The sequence below is a fragment of the Thunnus albacares genome, chromosome 22 (genome assembly GCF_914725855.1).
Source record: "Thunnus albacares chromosome 22, fThuAlb1.1, whole genome shotgun sequence".
NCBI classification, from domain to species: Eukaryota; Metazoa; Chordata; class Actinopteri; order Scombriformes; family Scombridae; genus Thunnus; species Thunnus albacares.
Genome location: NC_058127.1, coordinates 21,518,181 through 21,533,039, shown reverse-complemented (window position 1 = coordinate 21,533,039; position 14,859 = coordinate 21,518,181). Strand labels below are relative to the sequence as shown.

The following is a 14,859-nucleotide window of genomic DNA, read 5'->3' as shown; positions in this document are numbered from 1 at the left end:
TTCTCCACCAGACTGGACCTCCACAGTCTGAAACTCAGAAACTGAGACAGAGATCCAGCCTGAAACACACAGCAGAGACAACAAGAGATTTAATCTTCAGCTGATAAAGCAACAACAGTACATCTAAATGAATTCAACACTAACTAATTTGCAAGTTTAAATCCTGGTGGTTTACTGGATGAAATAGAGGTTTGTTTTATATTTGGTGCTTAGAATAATTTAATACTGGTACTTACTGAGGCTGCAGAGAAGTAATGCTGTTATTAAGGTGAAGCTCTTCATTGTGCGTATAACCGTGTCTCAGCATGGGCACTTTATGTCACTGTAAGGGGGTTTCATTGTAAAGGGGCGGAGTATTGAATACTTCATGCTAGAAAGCTCAAATCACTCACCACCAAATATCTGTACCAGATGCTTCAAAGAATTTAGAGAATTAGAAGCCAACCTCAGGTTCTGTGACTTTCAACTGCACGGCACAAACTGGAACCTGTGATGGAGAACGCAGAGTTTACTGGTTCAGGCACGGATCTTTCAGTCTAAACATGTCTCCACAGCACAGTCTCCATCACAGATCTGTGTTTATCATATTGAGAAAATGAACCTGATCTCCTCTGATGCTGGAACTTACTACTGTGCTGTGGCCTCCTGTGGGGAGATACTGTTTGGAAGTGGAAGCGAGCTGCTCATCAAAGACGATGTTGAAGACCCAGTGGCACAGATTAGAGTCTTAGTCTGGCTGTCCATCATTAGAACTGGGATCCTCTTGTGCTTGAACTATTGTTGATTACTGTGTGACTCTACAGAGGCTCAACACTGTTGTCTGCTCCTGTTATGAGACATGAAGTCATGTTTTTTATTAGAGGGAGGGCAGTGGTGGTTGATTGGTCAGTCCGTCCACCGCTGTGATCTGATCTGAAATATCTCAACAGCAATAGGATGATTACAAAGTACCATTTAGCATTTAGCATAAAGCACTGCTGTGTCTAAGTACAGCCTCACAGAGCTGCTAGCATGGCTGTAGACTTGTAGTCTTGTTTAACACCATCATTCTTCTTTATCCTGCTCTTCGTGGTCTTGATTATGAGAATACCAGTGACTTACTCCAGCTTGCTTCCTTGTGCTCTGGTGTAACTAATACAGTGAACACCTCTCAACATTAGGAACCTGATGGCTGGAAGTGTAACCTGAGACTGTGGCTGAGTATGTTAAATGAAGAGCTGTGCACTGAAAAATGACACAGTTGCATCAGGCCTCTTTGTTCAGTTTTAAAGGCAGATGTTGGTGTAGTGTGTGAGAGTAAAGTAGTTAAGTGAGAATGTATAAATTAATGAGGAGTGAAGTGATTTGACAATGTCAGAAGAGATTAATATATATATATATTTAACAGAGCATTATTCTTGTATGAGAACAGGAAGGCATTTGATGTCTGTGGTCATGACTGACTCTTGACTCGTAGACAACAGTGTTTTCCATCAGAGTGCTGCTTATTATATTGTCTTTTTTTCCCCAAAAAGTTTAAATTCAGCAGTTAGTTAAGTGGGTCAGTTTTTGATGCTTCCTTTTCTACTTTCTGACAAAGCTTTGACTCTAGAGGCCTCATGATCTTCACCTCATTTACACTCAGACCACACTGTGCTGTCTCTTCCTGTCAAACAAGTGATGTGTACCTCCCTCACTCCTCCCCCTGACAGACCCCTCGATTTGACTTCCTTGTGCATGTTTGACAGTAATAAATGTTCTTTCTGACTCCTCCTCCATCACACATCATACATGCTCTTTTTTTCAGACAAAAAGGCAGAAAAAATAAGAAACATGAGCAGGAAAACACAACCACAGCTTGAGTCCAGAAACATTATGAACATTTTATTTTTTGTTGGTGACCCCTCACCCACTGCCCACACACAAAAGCACAGCAGCAGATGAATGTAATAAAGAATAATTTCCACTCTGAGCTGCAGTTCCAGATGTTTCCTGAGTTTATCTGGTGGCAGCATAAACAACACCTAGCTCCTCTCTTTCGGATGCAGGCCGGCGGTTTCTTTTTGGTTTCGGCTGGAAACTCAGCGCTGCGTAGTTCAGGTCATCTGAACCCAGATTCTGTAAATCACATTTTTACCATTAAATCACTATTTTGTAAGAGTTTGTTTATAACTATACTTCAGACAAGTAAATGCTACTAGCTAGTATGGTTATAAAGGCACAGCAGAAAGGCCCACTTTTCTCTCTCTTGGGGAAATATCTTCTAGTTGAAATGATGAAGCATTTCAACGATGTTTCAGAGGAGAAAAAGAACAAAATCACTGTGGGAAAGAAGGGGAAAAGTGTGGCTACTGCTAGCATTTGTCTGACATTTTGAGTATGCCATATGCTGACAAAAATCACAAATTTTGCTCACTTTTCATGTCAATGAACCTAAACTGCCAGATTAAAGAAGATTACAGTTGAAATTAGAGTTTAAAAGTCTAAATTAACAGGGTTCATTTTAGTTTAGATGAAAAAAGGCTATTATGACTGCGTGCTTGTAAAGATTACTAACACACTTATCATGTGTAGAGTCTATATAATAAATGTGAAGTTTTGGCTCACCTTGTTTCTTTCTGGCTGTGGTTCTTTATTGGCAGCTAAATGACAAAAGACAAAGTCTGAATACTTAATTATCACTCTACATGCTTTGGATTTGTTCTTCATGTTGACACAATTTACAAGACGGTGTGCTACAAATGATAAACTAGCTGTACCTGTTTTAAGTTTCCTGTTTTTAACAGCCAGAACAATGAGGACCATAGTGAACAAGAGAATCACAACACCCAAGACCACACTCATCAGGACTGTTCTCCCATCACACTCTTCTACAAGAAAAAATGATTAGACTTTGTTTCTTTAGTCTGGTGGTAACATGCACAGTGAGAAAATCGTGAGAGAAGGAAGGAGAATCTTACTTTTAGACTTAAAATGTTCTTTATCATCAGACTCAGAATCATCAGAATCACCATTACCTTAAAAAAAAAAGATGGGGATAAAATGATCTGACACATATTGGTTTCCTGTTTTCACGCCATATTGTGATAAAAAATTGCCTCTAAATATGATGAGAAACAGTCAACTGAAAGAGATAAGACATGACCACAATCTTACCTTGAACGCTTAACTCTGTTACATCTGCAATGACTGTGTGTGTGTTGATGTAAAATCCACATAAATACAGCCCAGAGTCAGATAAATCCACTTGCTTGATTTTAAGAAAGACAGTTGAAATGTTGGAAAGCATTTCAAATTTTTCGTTCTGAAATCCATCACAGAGTGAAGCTTTGTCTGCAGACTGGTACATAGAGGAGATACAGCTGGCTTTGGTTCTGTTGACCACTCTGAACCATTCTGTCATAGATGGAGCTTTGGAGATGTTGGAGCACTGCAGTGTGACTTCTCCACCAGACTGGACCTCCACAGTCTGAAACTCAGAAACTGAGACAGAGATCCAGCCTGAAACACACAGCAGAGACAACAAGAGAATTAATCTTCAGCTGATAAAGCAACAACAGTACATCTAAATGAATTCAACACTACTGGTTCTTACTGAGGCTGCAGAGAAGTAATGCTGTTATTAAGGTGAAGCTCTTCATTGTGCATATAACTGTGTCTCAGCATGGGCACTTTATGTCACTGTAAGGGGGTTTCATTGTAAAGGGGCGGAGTAGTGAATACTTCATGCTAGAAAGCTCCAATCGCTCACCACCAAATACTTGCACCAGATGCTTCAAAGAATTTAGAGAATTAGAAGCCAACCTCAGGTTCTGTGACTTTCAACTGCACGGTACAAACTGGAACCTGTGATGGAGAACGCAGAGTTTACTGGTTCAGACACGGATCTTTCAGTCTAAACATGTCTCCACAGCACAGTCTCCATCACAGAGTTGTGTTTATCATTTTCAGAAAATGAACCTGATCTCCTCTGATGCTGGAACTTACTACTGTGCTGTGGCCTCCTGTGGGGAGATACTGTTTGGAAGTGGAAGCGAGCTGCTCATCAAAGACGATGTTGAAGACCCAATGACACAGATTAGAGTCTTAGTCTGGCTGTCCATCATTAGAACTGGGATCCTCTTGTGCTTGAACTATTGTTGATTACTGTGTGACTCTACAGAGGCTCAACACTGTTGTCTGCTCCTGTTATGAGACGTGAAGTCATGTTTTTTATTAGAGAGAGGGCAGTGTTGGTTGATTGGTCAGTCTGTCCACCGCTGTGAACTGATCTGAAATATCTCAACAGTAATAGGATGATTACAAAGTACCATTTAGCATTTAGCATAAAGCACTGCTGTGTCTAAGTACAGCCTAACAGAGCTGCTAGCATGGCTGTAGACTTGTAGTCTTGTTTAACACCATCATTCTTCTTTATCCTGCTCTTCGTGGTCTTGATTATGAGAATACCAGTGACTTACTCCAGCTTGCTCCCTTGTGCTCTGGTGTAACTAATACAGTGAACACCTCTCAACATTAGGAACCTGATGGCTGGAAGTGTAACCTGAGACTGTGGCTGAGTATGTTAAATGAAGAGCTGTGCACTGAAAAATGACACAGTTGCATCAGGCCTCTTTGTTCAGTTTTAAAGGCAGATGTTGGTGTAGTGTGTGAGAGTAAAGTAGTTAAGTGAGAATGTATAAATTAATGAGGAGTGAAGTGATTTGACAATGTCAGAAGAGATTAATATATATATATATTTAACAGAGCATTATTCTTGTCTGAGAATAGGAAGGCATTTGATGTCTGTGGTCATGACTGACTCTTGACTCGTAGACAACAGTGTTTTCCATCAGAGTGCTGCTTTATTCTATTGTCTTTTTTCCCACTAGTTTAATTTTGTCCCAGATAAGTTTTTGATGCTTCCTTTTCTACTTTCTGACAAAGCTTTGACTCTAGAGGCCTCATGATCTTCACCTCATTTACACTCAGATCACACTGTGCTGTCTCTTCCTGTCAAACAAGTGATGTGTACCTCCCTCACTCCTCCCCCTGACAGACCCCTCGATTTGACTTCCTTGTGCATGTTTGACAGTAATATATGTTCTTTCTGACTCCTCCTCCATCACACATCATACATGCTCTTTTTTTCAGACAAAAAGGCAGAAAAAATAAGAAACATGAGCAGGAAAACACAACCACAGCTTGAGTACAGAAACATTATGAACATTTTATTTTTTGTTGGTGACCCCTCACCCACTGCCCACACACAAAAGCACAACAGTAGATAAATGTAATAAAGCATAATTTCCACTCTGAGCTGCAGTTCCAGATGCTTCCTGAGTTTATCTAGTGGCAGCATAAACAACATGAGTTTCCTCCTCTCTCTCTGCTGCTGGCCTCCTGCTTCTTACTGTTTTTGGAAGGAATCTTAGCATTGAAGAGTTCAGCTCATCAGAGCCCAAATCCTGTAAATCAGAGAATTTGAGTCACATACTGTATCTCACATATCATAGCTAAGATTTTCAGGAACCAACACAGAATCTGTACTGGTCCATGGTTCCTGTAGACAACATTGGTAGCAAAAGTGTTTTTCAGGACTTGGCTGAAGGCTAAATCTGGTGTTTCAGTCACATACTATACACCTACACTGCTTTGCACCAACTAGCTTAAAGCAAGGATTCATCATAGCTTTGTCAGGGTTATTTAAAAAATTAAAACACAGATAAATGATTTAAACCAAAGTTCAATATTTGTTCACACCAACATAAAATATCAGCAATAATGACTGCAGTTCAAAAATAGAACCATCACCACTACATCTGTGAGCACTTATTTTCTAACTGTTTGTAGTATATTTATAATGTCACATCAGAGACTGTTAGGAAGGAGGTTGAGCTGTAGATCCAACAACATTTTGCTCTCCATCAGGTCTAATAGCAATCAAGCTTAATTAAAGCTTATGCGTCATATGATGAATGCCCGCCTGACTGCAATTTGTCACCTGCTGCACAATGAGACAAAGATCATTAATAGTCAAATAGTCAGTTCACCTTCTTTCTTCCTGGCTGCCTTTCTTCTTTAGCCGCTAAATGACAAAAGACAAAATGCCAGAGTTTGATTAGTTCACAATCATTAAAAGAACTCTTGTATTTGTTGTTGTGTAGCAGATTTTATCCAGCTGTACCTGTTTTAAGTTTCCTGATTTTAACGGCCAGAACAATGAGGACTATAGTGAGTGAGAGAGTCACAACACCCAGGACCACACTCATCAGGACTGTTCTCCCATCACACTCTTCTACAAGAATAAAATGATAGAATTAGACTTTGTTTCTTGAGTCTGGTGGCTTAAGACGTTGTAAATATTCAAATTACTGGTTCCGTTGTAACATGCACAATGACAAAATCTTGAGAGAAGGAAGGAGAATCTTACTTTTAGACTTAAAATGTTCTTCATCATCAGACTCAGAATCATCAGAATCACCATTACCTTAAAAAAGATGGGGATAAAATGATCTGACACATATTGGTTTCCTGTTTTCACGCCATACTGTGATAAAAAAAAATTGACTCTAAATATGATGAGAAACAGTCAACTGAAAGAGATAAGACATGACCACAATCTTACCTTGAACGCTTAACTCTGTTACATCTGCAATGACAGTGTGTGTGTTGTTGTAAAATCCACATAAATACAGCCCAGAGTCAGATAAATCCACTTGCTTGATTTTAAGAAAGACAGTTGAAATGTTGGAAAGCATTTCAAATTTTCCGTTCTGAAATCCATCACAGAGTGAAGCTTTGTCTCCAGACTCGTACATAGAGGAGATACAGCTGGCTTTGGTTCTGTTGACCACTCTGAACCATTCTGTCATAGATGGAGCTTCGGAGATGTTGGAGCACTGCAGTGTGACTTCTTCACCTGGCTGGACCTTCACAGTCTGAAACTCAGAAACTGAGACAGAGATCCAGCCTGAAACACACAGCAGAGACAACAAGAGATTTAATCTTCAGCTGATAAAGCAACAACAGTACATCTAACTGAATTCAATACTAACTAATTTGCAAGTTTAAATCCTGGTGGTTTACTGGATGAAATAGAAGTTTGTTTTACATTTTGTGCTCAGAATAATTTAATACTGGTACTTACTGAGGCTGCAGAGAAGTAATGCTGTTATTAAGGTGAAGCTCTTCATTGTGCATATAACTATGTCTCAGCATGGGCACTTTATGTCACTGTAAGGGGGTTTCATTGTAAAGGGGCGGAGTAGTGAATACTTCATGCTAGAAAGCTCCAATCGCTCACCACCAAATATCTGTACCAGATGCTTCAAAGAATTTAGAGAATTAGACGCCAACCTCAGGTTCTGTGACTTTCAACTGCACGGCACAAACTGGAACCTGTGATGGAGAACGCAGAGTTTACTGGTTCAGACACGGATCTTTCAGTCTAAACATGTCTCCACAGCACAGTCTCCATCACAGAGCTGTGTCTATCATTTTCAGAAAATGAACCTGATCTCCTCTGATGCTGGAACTTACTACTGTGCTGTGGCCTCCTGTGGGGAGATACTGTTTGGAAGTGGAAGCGAGCTGCTCATCAAAGACGATGTTGAAGACCCAGTGGCACAGATTAGAGTCTTAGTCTGGCTGTCCATCATTAGAACTGGGATCCTCTTGTGCTTGAACTATTGTTGATTACTGTGTGACTCTACAGAGGCTCAACACTGTTGTCTGCTCCTGTTATGAGACGTGAAGTCATGTTTCTTATTAGAGGGGGGGACAGTGTTGGTTGATTGGTCAGTCCGTCCACCGCTGTGATCCGATCTGAAATATCTCAACAGCAATAGGATGATTACAAAGTACCATTTAGCATTTAGCATAAAGCATTGCTGTGTCTAAGTACAGCCTCACAGAGCTGCTAGCATGGCTGTAGACTTGTAGTCTTGTTTAACACCATCACCATTTTATCCTGCTCTTCTTGTTCTTGATTATGAGAATAACAGTGACTTACTCCAGCTTGCCCCCTTGTGCTCTGGTGTAACTAATTCAGTGAACACCTCTCAACATTAGGAACCTGATGGCTGGAAGTGTAACCTGAGACTGTGGCTGAGTATGTTAAATGAAGAGCTGTGCACTGAAAAATGACACAGTTGCATCAGGCCTCTTTGTTCAGTTTTAAAGGCAGATGTTGGTGTAGTGTGTGAGAGTAAAGTAGTTAAGTGAGAATGTATAAATTAATGAGGAGTGGAGTGATTTGACAATGACAGAAGAGATTAATATATATATATATTTAACAGAGCATTATTCTTGTCTGAGAACAGGAAGGCATTTGATGTCTGTGGTCATGACTGACTCTTGACTGGTAGACAACAGTGTTTTCCATCAGAGTGTTGCTTTATTATATTGTCTTTTTTTTCCACTTGTTTAATTTTGTCCCAGATAAGTTTTTGATGCTTTCTTTTCTACTTTCTGACAAAGCTTTGACTCTAGAGGCCTCATGATCTTCACCTCATTTACACTCAGACCACACTGTGCTGTCTCTTCCTGTCAAACAAGTGATGTGTACCTCCCTCACTCCTCCCCCTGACAGACCCCTCGATTTGACTTCCTTGTGCATGTTTGACAGTAATATATGTTCTCTCTGACTCCTCCTCCATCACACATCATACATGCTCTTTTTTTCAGACAAAAAGGCAGAAAAAATAAGAAACATGAGCAGGAAAACACAACCACAGCTTGAGTCCAGAAACATTATGAACATTTAATTTTTTGCCGGTGACCCCTCACCCACTGCCCACATACAAAAGCACAACAGCAGATTAATGTAATAAAGAATAATTTCCACTCTGAGCTGCAGTTCCAGATGTTTCCTGAGTTTATCTGGTGGCAGCATAAACAACACCTAGCTCCTCTCTTTCGGATGCAGGCCGGCGGTTTCTTTTTGGTTTCGGCTGGAAACTCAGCGCTGCGTAGTTCAGGTCATCTGAACCCAGATTCTGTAAATCACATTTTTACCATTAAATCACTATTTTGTAACAGTTTGTTTGTAGCTATACCTCAGACAAGTAAATGCTACTAGCTAGTATGGTTATAAAGGCACAGCAGAAAGGCCCAATTTTCTGTCTCTTGGGGAAATATCTTCTATTTGAGGGGAAAAGTGTGGCTACTGCTAGCATTTGTCTGACATTTTGAGTATGCCATATACTGACAAAAATCACAAATTTTGCTCACTTTTCATGTCAATGAACCTAAACTGCCAGATTAAAGAAGATTACAGTTGAAATTAGAGTTTAAAAGTCTAAATTAACAGGGTTCATTTTAGTTTAGATGAAAAAAGGCTATTATGAGTAGGTGCCTGTAAAGATTACTAACACACTTATCATGTGTAGAGTCTATATAATAAATGTGAAGTTTTGGCTCACCTTGTTTCTTTCTGGCTGTGGTTCTTTATTGGCAGCTAAATGACACAAGACAAAGTCTGAATAATTAATTATTACTCTATATGCTTTGGATTTGTTCTTCATGTTGACACAATTTACAAGACAGTGTGCTACAAATGATAAACTAGCTGTACCTGTTTTAAGTTTCCTGATTTTAACAGCCAGAACAATGAGGACTATAGTGAACAAGAGAATCACAACACCCAGGACCACACTCATCAGGACTGTTCTCCCATCACACTCTTCTACAAGAAAAAATGATTCGACTTTGTTTCTTTAGTCTGGTGGTAGCATGCACAGTGAGAAAATCGTGAGAGAAGGAAGGAGAATCTTACTTTTAGACTTAAAATGTTCTTCATCATCAGACTCAGAATCATCAGAATCACCATTACCTTTAAAAAGATGGGGATAAAATGATCTGACACATATTGGTTTCCTGTTTTCACGCCATATTGTGATAAAAAATTGACTCTAAATATGATGAAAAACAGTCAACTGAAAGAGATAAGACATGACCACAATCTTACCTTGAACGCTTAACTCTGTTACATCTGCAATGACTGTGTGTGTGTTGATGTAAAATCCACAGAAATACAGCCCAGAGTCAGATAAATCCACTTGCTTGATTTTAAGAAAGACAGTTGAAATGTTGGAAAGCATTTCAAATTTTCCGTTCTGAAATCCATCACAGAGTGAAGCTTTGTCTGCAGACTCGTACATAGAGGAGATACAGCTGGCTTTGGTTCTGTTGACCACTCTGAACCATTCTGTAATAGTTGGAGCTTTGGAGATGTTGGAGCACTGCAGTGTGACTTCTCCACCCGACTGGACCTCCACAGCCTGAGACTCAGAAACTGAGACAGAGATCCAGCCTGAAACACACAGCAGAGACAACAAGAGATTTACTCTTCAGCTGATAAAGCAACAACAGTACATCTAAATGAATTCAACACTACTGGTACTTACTGAGGCTGCAGAGAAGTAATGCTGTTATTAAGGTGAAGCTCTTCATTGTGCGTATAACCGTGTCTCAGCATGGGCACTTTATGTCACTGTAAGGGGGTTTCATTGTAAAGGGGCGGAGTAGTGAATACTTCATGCTAGAAAGCTCCAATCGCTCACCACCAAATATCTGTACCAGATGCTTCAAAGAATTTAGAGAATTAGAAGCCAACCTCAGGTTCTGTGACTTTCAACTGCACAGTCCAAACTGGAACCTGTGATGGAGAACGCAGAGTTTACTGGTTCAGACACGGATCTTTCAGTCTAAACATGTCTCCACAGCACAGTCTCCATCACAGAGTTGTGTTTATCATTTTGAGAAAATGAACCTGATCTCCTCTGATGCTGGAACTACTGTGCTGTGGCCTCCTGTGGGGAGATACTGTTTGGAAGTGGAAGCAAGCTGCTCATCAAAGACGATGTTGAAGACCCAATGACACAGATTAGAGTCTTAGTCTGGCTGTCCATCATTAGAACTGGGATCCTCTTGTGCTTGAACTATTGTTGATTACTGTGTGACTCTACAGAGGCTCAACACTGTTGTCTGCTCCTGTTATGAGACGTAAAGTCATGTTTCTTATTAGAGGGGGGGCAGTGTTGGTTGATTGGTCAGTCCGTCCACTGCTGTGATCTGATCTGAAATATCTCAACAGCAATAGGATGATTACAAAGTACCATTTAGCATTTAGCATTTAGCATAAAGCACTGCTGTGTCTAAGTACAGCCTCACAGAGCTGCTAGCATGGCTGTAGACTTGTAGTCTTGTTTAACACCATCATTCTTCTTTATCCTGCTCTTCGTGGTCTTGATTATGAGAATACCAGTTACCTACTCCAGCTTGCTTCCTTGTGCTCTGGTGTAACTAATTCAGTGAACACCTCTCAACATTAGGAACCTGATGGCTGGAAGTGTAACCTGAGACTGTGGCTGAGTATGTTAAATGAAGAGCTGTGCACTGAAAAATGACACAGTTGCATCAGGCCGCTTTGTTCAGTTTTAAAGGCAGATGTTGGTGTAGTGTGTGAGAGTAAAGTAGTTAAGTGAGAATGTATAAATTAATGAGGAGTGGAGTGATTTGACAATGTCAGAAGAGATTAATATATATATATATATTTAACAGAGCATTATTCTTGTCTGAGAACAGGAAGGCATTTGATGTCTGTGGTCATGACTGACTCTTGACTCGTAGACAACAGTGTTTTCCATCAGAGTGCTATTTATTATATTGTCTTTTTTTCCCAAAAAGTTTAAATGCAGCAGCTAGTTAAGTAGGTCAGTTTTCGATGCTTCCTTTTCTACTTTCTGACAAAGCTTTGACTCTAGAGGCCTCATGATCTTCACCTCATTTACACTCAGACCACACTGTGCTGTCTCTTCCTGTCAAACAAGTGATGTGTACCTCCCTCACTCCTCTCCCGACAGACCCCTCGATTTGACTTCCTTGTGCATGTTTGACAGTAATATATGTTCTTTCTGACTCCTCCTCCATCACACATCATACATGCTCTTTTATTTCAGACAAAAAGGCAGAAAAAATAAGAAACATGAGCAGGACAACACAACCACAGCTTGAGTCCAGAAACATTATGAACATTTTATTTTTTGTTGGTGACCCCTCACCCACTGCCCACATACAAAAGCACAACAGCAGATTAATGTAATAAAGAATAATTTCCACTCTAAGCTGCAGTTCCAGATGTTTCCTGAGTTTATCTGGTGGCAGCATAAACAACACCTAGCTCCTCTCTTTCGGATGCAGGCCGGCGGTTTCTTTTTGATTTCGGCTGGAAACTCAGCGCTGCGTAGTTCAGGTCATCTGAACCCAGATTCTGTAAATCACATTTTTACCATTAAATCACTATTTTGTAACAGTTTGTTCGTAACTTGTTCGTAGTAAATGCTTCTAGCAAGTATGGTTATAAAGGCACAGCAGAAAGGCCCAATTTTCTCTCTCTTGGGGAAATATCTTCTAGTTGAAATGATGAAGCATTTCAACGATGTTTCAGAGGAGAAAAAGAACAAAATCACTGTGGGAAAGAAGGGGAAAAGTGTGGCTACTGCTAGCATTTGTCTGACATTTTGAGTATGCCATATGCTGACGAAAATCACAAATTTTGCTCACTTTTCATGTCAATGAACCTAAACTGCCAGATTAAAGAAGATTACAGTTGAAATTAGAGTTTAAAAGTCTAAATTAACAGGGTTCATTTTAGTGTAGATGAAAAAAGGCTATTATGAGTAGGTGCTTGTAAAGATTACTAACACACTTATCATGTGTAGAGTTTATATAATAAATGTGAAGTTTTGGCTCACCTTGTTTCTTTCTGGCTGTGGTTCTTTATTGGCAGCTAAATGACACAAGACAAAGTCTGAATACTTAATTATCACTCTATATGCTTTGGATTTGTTCTTCATGTTGACACAATTTACAAGACAGTGTGCTACAAATGATAAACTAGCTGTACCTGTTTTAAGTTTCCTGATTTTAACAGCCAGAACAATGAGGACTATAGTGAACAAGAGAATCACAACACCCAGGACCACACTCATCAGGACTGTTCTCCCATCACACTCTTCTACAAGAAAAAAATGATAGAAATAGACTTTGTTTCTTTAGTCTGGTGGCTGAAGACGTTGTAAATATTCAAATTACTGGTTCCGTTGTAACATGCACAATGAAAAAATCTTGAGAGAAAGAAGGAGAATCTTACTTTTAGACTTAAAATGCTCTTCATCATCAGACTCAGAATCATCAGAATCACCATTATCTTAAAAAAAAGATGGGGATAAAATGATCTGACACATATTGGTTTCCTGTTTTCACGCCATACTGTGATAATAAATTTGACTCTAAATATGATGAAAAACAGTCAACTGAAAGAGATAATACATGACCACAATCTTACCTTGAACGCTTAACTCTGTTACATCTGCAATGACTGTGTGTGTGTTGATGTAAAATCCACAGAAATACAGCCCAGAGTCAGATAAATCCACTCGCTTGATTTTAAGAAAGACAGTTGAAATGTTGGAAAGCATTTCAAATTTTCCGTTCTGAAATCCATCACAGAGTGAAGCTTTGTCTCCAGACTCGTACATAGAGGAGATACATCTGGCTTTGGTTCTGTTGACCACTCTGAACCAGTCTGTCTGAGTTGGAGCTCTGGAAATGTTGGAGCACTGCAGTGTGACTTCTCCACCAGGCTGGACCTCCACAGTGTGAGGCTCAGAAACTGAGACAGAGATCCAGCCTGAAACACACACAAACAACAATTTACTCTTCAGCTGATAAAGCAACAACAGTGCATCTAAATTAATTCAACACTATTAGTACTTACTGAGGCTGCAGAGAAGTAATGCTGTTATTAAAGTGAAGCTCTTCATTGTGCGTATAACCATGTCTCAGCATGGGCACTTTATGTCACTGCAAGGGGTTTTCATTGTAAAGGGGCGGAGTTCTGAATAGTTCATGCTAGAAAGCTCAAATTGCTCGCCACCAAATATCTGTACCAGCTGCCTCAAAGAATTTCAGACAGCATACAATTTCTCAATTACTCCCCTAGTCTTGTACAGACATCATGGAAGGAATACTTACCTTATCTGTATCAGTCTGGTATGGCAGTACAGACAGCAACATCTGGACAACACAATAATACAGACCAAACAATTACCAAATAAGCAAAACAAAAAACAAATGTACAGTGGCACATAATAAGTACTGTATTGGATGATGAAATAAAATCACATCTGATTCATGCTTACTATATATTTCTGCTTGTCTCCTCTAGGAGGCATTACAGGTCTCTGTCCACCAAAATATCCTGCTCTAAGAACAGTTTCTTTCCGGCTGCAACAATCACCCTGAACTCTACATCTTAGATCTAGGAATAGACCCCTGCATTATGCAGTGTGTTACTTCCTTCTTCTTGTTGATTTAGTATGTCTTACTCACTTTATATGAATTTACTGACACTGTGAACTTTAAAACATGCTTTTTATGGCTAGTTCAAAATGAAATATAACAAGAATCTAAATTTTGGAGAATCTTTTGAATTGTACATTGTGTACAACTATATGCAGTGCTGTTTGACAGTTTGTGAACCCTTTAGAATTGTCTCTGTTTCTGCATAAATATGACCTGATCAGATATTTCTTTCTGTTGAGCTTCAGTTCACAGACGGATACCTTGACATTTTCCTATAGAATGTGTTAGTACAACTCAGAACTCAGATGGGATAAGGTTCTTATGCTGGAATGCAGTGTTTGCCCATTGCCAAACATAACACTTCTCATTCAAGCCAAAAATGTCGATTTTGGTCTCACCCACACAGAAAATTTTTCCAGTCACCTTCTGGCTTATCCATGTGGTCTTGAGCAAACCATAGACATCAACAGTGTTCTTTTTGGAGATGAGTGGGTTTTTTCCTTGCAACTCTGCCATGCACACAATTGATGT

At 39.7% G+C, this 14,859-nt stretch overlaps 1 protein-coding gene, 1 pseudogene and 1 gene segment (V, D, J or C); all 3 read right to left on the bottom strand.

The window, feature by feature from the left end:
- Positions 1-1,889: 1,889 nt before the first annotated feature.
- Positions 1,890-3,620, bottom strand: LOC122973290 (annotated as a pseudogene).
- A 2,880-nt stretch (positions 3,621-6,500) lies between these two features.
- Positions 6,501-7,154, bottom strand: LOC122973297. The segment is given in 2 exon segments: positions 6,501-6,931; positions 7,109-7,154. Coding segments are annotated over 2 exon segments (447 nt in total).
- Positions 7,155-8,773: 1,619 nt separating this feature from the next.
- On the bottom strand, positions 8,774-10,471 carry LOC122973285. Its single transcript, XM_044340691.1, has 6 exons — positions 10,368-10,471; positions 9,929-10,273; positions 9,737-9,793; positions 9,536-9,646; positions 9,384-9,418; positions 8,774-8,957 (listed from the first exon to the last, which is right to left on the bottom strand). Exons 1-6 carry the CDS (start codon positions 10,411-10,413, stop codon positions 8,838-8,840), a joined length of 714 nt encoding a protein of 237 aa, XP_044196626.1. The 5' UTR covers positions 10,414-10,471; the 3' UTR covers positions 8,774-8,837.
- Positions 10,472-14,859: the final 4,388 nt, after the last annotated feature.

What these genes read in the sequence shown, in the direction of transcription:
- LOC122973285 (XM_044340691.1), bottom strand. Translation starts at nt 10,413, where the DNA reads ATGAAGAGCTTCACCTTAATAACAGCATTACTTCTCTGCAGCCTCA. An exon ending in AACAGAGTTAAGCGTTCAAG is followed by an intron (nt 9,794 to 9,928) that starts GTAAGATTGTGG and finishes ATCTTTTTAAAG; the next exon opens with GTAATGGTGATTCTGATGAT. An exon ending in AGAACATTTTAAGTCTAAAA is followed by an intron (nt 9,647 to 9,736) that starts GTAAGATTCTCC and finishes TTTTTCTTGTAG; the next exon opens with AAGAGTGTGATGGGAGAACA.